Source organism: Corylus avellana, chromosome 7 (assembly GCF_965113065.1).
Source record: "Corylus avellana chromosome 7, dhCorAvel1.hap1.2, whole genome shotgun sequence".
In the NCBI taxonomy this organism is placed as follows: Eukaryota; Viridiplantae; Streptophyta; class Magnoliopsida; order Fagales; family Betulaceae; genus Corylus; species Corylus avellana.
The window spans coordinates 21,058,879-21,066,939 of record NC_142496.1 but is presented as its reverse complement, the minus strand read 5'-3'; the positions used below and the strand labels follow the sequence as shown (position 1 = coordinate 21,066,939).

General features: G+C 36.9%; 1 protein-coding gene across 5 annotated transcripts; it reads right to left on the bottom strand.

Annotated features, from left to right (window-relative positions):
- Positions 1 to 2,146: 2,146 nt before the first annotated feature.
- LOC132183807 (protein phosphatase 2C 50) lies at positions 2,147 to 8,061 on the bottom strand. Of its 5 annotated transcripts, none has more exons than XM_059597238.2 (6): positions 7,816 to 8,061; positions 7,574 to 7,689; positions 5,922 to 7,193; positions 5,483 to 5,800; positions 5,279 to 5,384; positions 2,147 to 2,806 (listed from the first exon to the last, which is right to left on the bottom strand). In XM_059597238.2, exons 3-6 carry the CDS (start codon positions 6,810 to 6,812, stop codon positions 2,472 to 2,474), a joined length of 1,650 nt encoding a protein of 549 aa, XP_059453221.1. In that variant the 5' UTR covers positions 6,813 to 7,193; positions 7,574 to 7,689; positions 7,816 to 8,061; the 3' UTR covers positions 2,147 to 2,471. The 5 variants fall into 5 exon arrangements, with proteins under 5 accessions (XP_059453221.1, XP_059453219.1, XP_088374479.1 ...); XM_059597236.2 differs by lacking the exon at positions 7,574 to 7,689 and having other exon boundaries at positions 5,922 to 6,964; positions 7,116 to 7,193; XM_088518353.1 differs by lacking the exons at positions 7,574 to 7,689; positions 7,816 to 8,061 and adding an exon at positions 7,318 to 7,501 and having other exon boundaries at positions 5,922 to 6,964; positions 7,116 to 7,193.

Sequence of the window (8,061 nt, the reverse complement as noted above, 5' to 3'; positions counted from 1 at the left end):
TTCTTCTTCTTCTTCCATATTTTAAAATAATGAATCAGGGACATAAGCAACCATTTGTCTATTGATTATATTTATCTTCTGAAGTTGAATTTTTCTTATGGTTTTTGTCTTGCATGGATGAAAGGGTTGTTTTTTTCCTTCTTTTTCCTTTTTTGTCATGGAAGTTTACATCACATATTTGGTGTTAGCGCATATGTTTCCCAAAATTAGCCACCGTTAAAAATGTTTTCTTTTAAGCATGAAGGAAGCCAATGGATAGTATTTAATCCACTGCTCAGCAGGAGCCTCCTCTCTTAGAGGGGGCATTTCCAACTTTGCAACTAAAAGAATGCCAATTCCCTACGAGAAGTACAATATATAGCTCTTATTGGCGGACAATAAGAGTTGCAACTTATTGGCCTAACTCTTTTAGTCGCTCTTTTCATGTTGTTTCCTCCTAAGAGCTCTAGTTCTCCTCCACGTGATGACACTGTTGCAGTGGTTGGTGGGTCGGGTTTTGGCCGACTTGCCAACCCAATAAGGGTAAACTTGAACCCAACCTATTTAGTTAAACGAGTTAGATCATTCACCCAAACATGACCCTAAGTTAACCAACACGACCTGCTTGACCTGTTTAATAAATGAGTCACAAATGGGTCAACCCGTTTGAGCCATTTAGACCTAAATGCAACATGTTTAACCCATTTGATATAACCCGACACAACATGTTTAATTCGTTTTGACCCAAACATGATATATTGACCTATTTCAACATATATTTATTATATTAAAATCTATATATAATTTCATAAGCGGGTTAAGCGAGTCAACCTGTTTATAACCTGTTTATTAAATGGATCAAGTGGGTCAACCCGTTTATGCCAAACTCTAATCCTATAATTTTGTGTCGCGTTCGTGGGTCGTGTAAAAAATTACCAGCTTTAGGTGTGCATGAGTAAGATGCTAGCGAAATATGTTTAATCATTGACGTCTGAAATCTTGTTTTTTTTAAAAAAATTGATAGAAACTTTTCCTCTCTTTTTTATCCAAAAAAAAGTCAAAACATTAACAAACAATTTTTCTCAATTTTCATGCGAAAAATTCGAAACTATCTTTACCATTGTATCACATCAACATATTTTTTCAATCAAAATACCAAAAATCCCTCTTAAAAAGATTAATGAAACACTACGAAAGAGGGTGTTTAATACATGGCTAGGCCATTGACTTTCACTTTAATGTTCACAACGTGCCCACCTCATTTAAGTTTCAAAGTTCAAGCAATGAAATAAATAACATTTATTTGAAGTTTTGTGCATCTACTGGTGTACATAATGTCAATAGACACGTTCTTTTAATAAAATTAAATAATGTATCATGTATACCATTAGATACACAAACTTTAAATCTTGACCATGAAATAAAGAGGATCCTATTACGTTCAATCACATTTAGTTAGTGAGTTAAACAAATTTAAGTCATATAGCTTTATTATTATTATTTTTATATTGATTTCTTACTTTGTATTAAGAACATTTTATATATTTAAAAAAATGAGAGAATCTTCTTCCTAACGTATGAGAAATATAACTTAAATTCCCACGCCTCATGCTGAGAATCATGGGCATTGAGTATGGCGCTGTTTGGGTTGATGGACCGGATATGAGGTCCACATACCCAAACACCAAAAAAAAAAAAAAAAAAACTCGGTCGTTTTGCACCAAGCTGTGTTACCGTATATAGTTTGATCGACTCCTAAAATGCAAAGGAGACGAGGCAAATAAATGGTTCCAAGTTTGATCCCAAATTATTTCAACAATCATGAACCCTGTTGACCCAAAAGCGGATTCCTTTTGAATCTGAGTAGACACAACTAAGCTGCCCTTTTTGGATGGGTGGCTCTGCTGGCTCACGTCAATTAACATTTATAAAGTGGCTCTACAGACTACAAGGGTCCTACTCATTCTGTTATGTTTCCTAAGTCGTGTGTTTTATACTTCACAAAATTCACCTAGTTTAGAGAAGAAAGTAAAATAAGCAGAAAGTCCAAGCAAAAGCATTAGGCATAAATCTCTGGGAAGGAGACCAAAACTCAAAGCTATTTCCGAATTTGGTATTTTTTTTATTTTTATTTTTTAAAAAAGTACCCCGCGGTTGAAAAACAATAAGAAGTAAATACCTCACAGAGCCTTTTAACTCGGAGGTATCAATGAATACAATTTAGCAGAAAATGCTAAAAACATGGAACTGTCCTACAACAAAGCTGCTAAGATTTACATAGCCAGAACTCAGCATGGTTTACAACAAGACTGGAAACAGCCAAGAGTTCTAGAATGGTGGATGTTGTTGTTCTATAGTAAATACAGACTGGTATTCGCCCAGGTGAAAAACTAAGTGGGCAAAAACTATATTGGATCATCATATTTTACACCGTACAATCATGGAGTGAATAGCTAATAGGAGGAGGAGGAGGAGGATGAAGGAACGAACCATCATGTTTTGCTTTTGAATTTCCTTTGAGCTTTCAAATCCACCACAATCACAGTGATGTTGTCCTTGCTTCCTTTTTGAATAGCGCGATTCGAGAGGAATTCTGCTGCCGCTTGAGCTGCAGGATCAATTCCCTCACCCCTGATAGTGGGAAGTGTAACACCATTCTTTTTGTGCCAGAGGAGTATTCTTTTCCGAGCCAGGTCACACACCTCTTCATTTGTCATGACATCCCATAACCCATCACTCGCTAAAATAAGGCATTCGTCGTCTTTTGTCCGTGGAAGAAACCGCACCTCTGGTTCCGGAATTATCCATGGTTTCAAATATCGGTCACCTGAAATCCACAAGCAAGTCAAACAAAATATTTTCCACAAAATAAACTGGTTGTATTATTATTATTAGTGGAGTCCAAGTAGTATGGAATTCCTTACATATGTCTGCTACAAGTAAAATGAATGCACATAACATGACAAGTTGACATAATAGGAAAACATTATAATGTCTTATACTGCTGATTGAAATTATCATTTTTTGGACATAGTAATGCACAAATGATAGGAGTTACATGACTCCAACGAAGAAGAATAGACAGTTTTAAGACAGTAACAACAGAACAACCAAACAGAACCACTAAGCTTCCCTGCATTTTTTTGCACAAGAAAAATATGAAGTTCGATTTTGGAAAAGTATCGATGTCCCTTAGAAAATATGATCAATCCATTGTGGTTTTCAAGTCACTGGAATGGAAATTTATGGCATATATTGAGACAGCATTGGCACTGTTACAATTGAATATCTAGGGTCATTCGACAAAATCTAAAGATACCTGTGAGAAATAAGACTTTGTTTCGTTATCAACAGAACCACAATAGAAATATTTCAAATACTAGAGAAGAAGACATTCACTCACTTGGTTTCCCCAGGATGTCAAAGTCTCCAACATAATTAACACAGACGACTTGATTTCTAGAAATTAAAAACAAATACTCCCTCAATCCTATATTCTTAGTCCTCTATTATATTTTGGGATGCCTCAAAGTACTGCCATTTTCAAAAGTCAATGAACACAATTTAAAAAACTTTCTTTATGTGAAAAGCCAACCTCCTTTCATTTGTTTTATTTATGAATAAATTAAGCACTGAATACCGATTCTCAATCAAAAGTGAAGAAGTCTGACCTAAACATGACTAACAAAAAGTATCAATCAAAATGAAGATGCCCTATACTAACAAAATTCATATACGTTATCTATATATAATATTTTCCATGTTACCATTTTATCATGCAAACTTCCAAAAGAGAGAAATGAAGCAACATCTCAATTGCCATTATTTTGCAATGCCACCTTCAGAATGCAACCTTTATGAAAAGTACGGCAGATCCATGTTTTAAATACCCCTTATTAGAATTTCCTAATGGTGTGTTTGCAGGATAGATTTTAAGATGGGATTTTACTTTTGTAATTTGGGAATTTCTAGTGTTCATTTCTCTTGTTTGGATTAACGTTAAGAGTCATTTCAAAAAAAAAAAAAAAAAAAGGAATTTTGAACTTGGGATTTTAAAGTATCTAAATCTCAAGTTCAAATTCCATAGAAGAAAGTATAGTTTTACAAATCTTATTGTTATCACTCTAATACCTACCATACTCGTTAAACTGACACCGCCAATGTTGTTGCCAGAGTCGTAACTACTATACTACCCTAATACTTTTATTTCTTAATTTTTAAATATATTCATCCAAACAATAGAAATTTGAATTAATAAGACTAGAATTCCCACTAATTTGAATTCCAGCATATAAGCACAACCTTACAGAATAATGTCCATTTAGGAAGTTCTATTTTACTCACTGAAATCCTAGATGATTTGGAAAAATGTCCATATATATCAAAAGCAACCCACAACAGGGTTCATCAGGATAAAATAGATATTCCATACACTTTCTAAGACTCTTGGAAATTGAGAACTCTCACTGACAACTCAAAAATTGCTTCATATCAGAGTGAAACAATTAAAGTGAACCAGTTACATAAGCTGCTTAAATCTGATCTGATCCTTTCAATTTCTCATCATTCTCCTCACAAATCAATTTATGTTGAAATCAGCCTAATCCAATCAGAATCCTAATCTGGCACCACTATGAAGCTTACACCTCAAGGTAAGCCCCTAGAAACCACTTATAAAGCTCAAGAACATGCTTCATGACTTGCACTAAATGCATTATCTCCTTCCCCGTAAAAATGATAACAACCAGAAGAAAATGAAAGGTGGACTTGTCTCACATTAATGTCATAAACTTTGATCATTCCTTTCTCATCTTTATTTAAGTAAAAATTTTACAAAATTAATTCATGGGTCTTAAACATATAATCTCTGGAAGTCATAACAACTCAGCACACACCTATGCTTTAATTTTACTGCCTTAAACTACTTGTGCAAAATATTGCTGCAACAACTTGAACGCAGAAAAAACACAATGCATTCATAAACTGAACTCCTGGCTGGCATCCAACAGGCAAGTGCAACATAATTGGTAATCTCATTCGACCATATAAAGTATTAAGTTTAACTAGTGATTAACATCATCATGGAAAAGATAATCCATGACATGATAATCACTGGGAAGCATTGATTCCTTTCCCCAAAGTGAATTTGGTCAATGTATGCTTGTAATATTCGTAATAGCAACCTGACCATAACAAAGCTGTTGACAAAAGAAACTCCCGGTGAGGGGCAACTTTAGGGAAACTCACAGTCCAAAACATGCAAATGGATAAGAAAAAGTAATGGTGAAGAAGCACACACCAATAGACCTTGACATTGCAAGAACTCCAAAAACACGATGCCCATTCCACTGAATGACCTTGCCTCCAGCTGCCTCAATTCTTGCATATTCATCTTCTCGATTTGGCTGAGATAATATCAACAACAAATTATATTAAATGGATATCTGCCTATAATCAATTATTACAACAAAAGATGTAAAACTACTGTTAAGAGGTCTATTACTTTATGATCAACTGACAATGCCATAGGTTCTTTCCCACGACATAGAACTGCTCTTGAATCTCCACAGTTTGCTACAATGATATGTGATGAACAAATAATGGCCACCACAGCAGTAGAACCAACAGTTTCTGGTGCGACAGGCTCAAGACTAGCTTTTCCTCCAATTTCGTCGTCAACCTTAAGAAAACAATCGGTGAAAGCTTTTCTCCACTGCTCTTCGCAACTTCCCTTGATACTTCCAACACTTAGGCCTCCCTTAACAAGTTCTATCTCCTCAGCCAAAGCCATATGGACACGATCACGACAATAGTTTGCAACCTGAACAAATAAGTTCCTCATGAGAATAAATTCCTTTGCAGAAGGACATATATGCATGAGTCGGTAGTTGAAAAAAAAATCAGAAGAAAACCAACAAGGATGCAAATAAAATAAATGGTACCTGCGAGCCTCCATGGCCATCATAGACTCCAAAGAAATGAACAGTCTGGTGAGGTAAGAAATTAGTCATGCCATCAAGTACCCGGTCACCGATTAGCATTTGAACAGGAATCTTCAGAAAACGAGGTACCGCGGCAACTGCATCTTCCATCTCAGGTCTTCTTCCGCACATAGATGTAAATCCCCAAAGAGGCACATAATCCACCTCAAAAACACTGCGGCCAGATGTTCCACTCACCGCTCTTTCCAGAGGCAACTGAAGAAGAACTGCAGATGGCTTTGGATCAGAGCCATCGCCAATCTCTTCCTCAAGACTCACAGCCACAGCAACAGGATCACTCACGATCTCTGTCTCATCATTTGGTTCCACTGGATTGAAGGCCTTAGCAACAACATTAACACCGCATAAACTCCTCCCAGTTTCTATGGAACTCTGTGTTCCTACATCAGAAGAAGCCTCAAGAACCAAGATTTCCTCTCCACACAAACTACTGTTCTCACTCGCCACTGAAAGAGAACAAGAGCAATCAAGAATCTGATCACCCTCCAATGACAATGAATCATCTTCCTCGCTTTCCGGGGCTACTATCACATCATCCCCAGCAACCCAATTGCATTCATTTTGAGATACCATATCCAACATAAGAGCTCCTCCTCCCTTGTTCTTTTTCGGCACTGCAGCCGCCAAAATCCGAACTTCATTAGCCAAATCCTCAACACCAGCAGCAACCGTCTCAGTGGAAGCCTTAGTAACAGAATCAGACAATAAACCCCCCTTGTCTGCCATTAGCTTGAGTCTAGTGATATCTATGTGGGTAGCGATGGTTTGGTTATCACAGAGTGAGTTACCTACTCGAAATGGCACTGCGACCGCCGGAGACATCTCCTCCATCAATATCCCTATCTAGGCAGCACAAAAAGTTACCCTCCAACCCCTTTAAAATCAAACAGCCTGTCATTTTTCAACTAATCCATCACCTTCTTTTCTAATCGAGAATAATCTTGGAATTGGAATGGTGGGTTTCAACCGCTCATTTTCCATGCCTAAGAAAATCAAGTTAGACCAATAGAGGAAGCAAATTTCAGGTGATGTAACTCTATGTTTGAGCTAAAAAGGGTGGTGAAAGGGAAATGGGTAGTCAGATCTGGTCAACAACAACAGTGAATCCCAACTTCCATATATAGCAATACTAACCGAAAATGGATCGCATAGACCTGTCTAGAACTTATCAACTTCTTCTTCTCTGGAGTCTTCTTTATCTACCTCCATCAGCTACAATGAGAGAGAAACAACCAGAAAAGAACATTAAACGGAGACACACACCACACAAACCAAAAGGAAAAAAACAAGTAAAATACAATTGTGACAACATAAGTAAATTAAATTTGAAACCAACCCCTTATCCCTAACACAAGAAAGATGGAGAAAAGGGGGGGTCATGAGAAAGAACCAAAGAAAGGCCGAGTCCCAAGAATCACAGGAAAACCCTAGAAAAGCACCCTTTTTCACATATTACTTGAGTTCCCTGGATCTAAGGCAACCCATCTCAGCCTCTTGCTCTTTAGCCAGCTCTCTCTCTCTCTCTCTCAAATAATTATGACAAATAATCTAGAAAAGAAAGTAAAAGAAGAAACGAAACAAGGAGTCGCCACCTAATTTGTCAACTGGACACTGATAAGTCTTCTCTTACCTCCCACTTTCTCTCTCTCTCTCTCTCTATGGTATTGGTTCAAGAAATTCTTCCTTTCTTATTTCTCTCTTCCAGAGACTTTCACCCATCAAAGAAAAAGAAAAAAGAAAAGGACTTTTAACATCAGAAAGCGATGAAACGAATAAAAATATCAAGAAACGAATAAAAATATCAAGAAACAAGGCATATGGGGCGGTCGCTCACCATTAAAAAAATAACATCTCAATGTGATCACGAAAAAGATAATACTTTTTATGTAAATGTTGATCTGGGTTGGGTGCCGAAACTTGGAAGAGCAAGAAAGCGAGTGAGAGGAAAGAGAATTAAGATGCAAGAAAATGAATTTGAGAGAAAAGCGAAAGGAGAAAGAAAGGCAAGTCAGAGGGAGGGAGTGTGGTGGGTGCGTGAGGGAGAGAAGGGAGGGAGAAATGGACAGGTGTCAAATCTAGA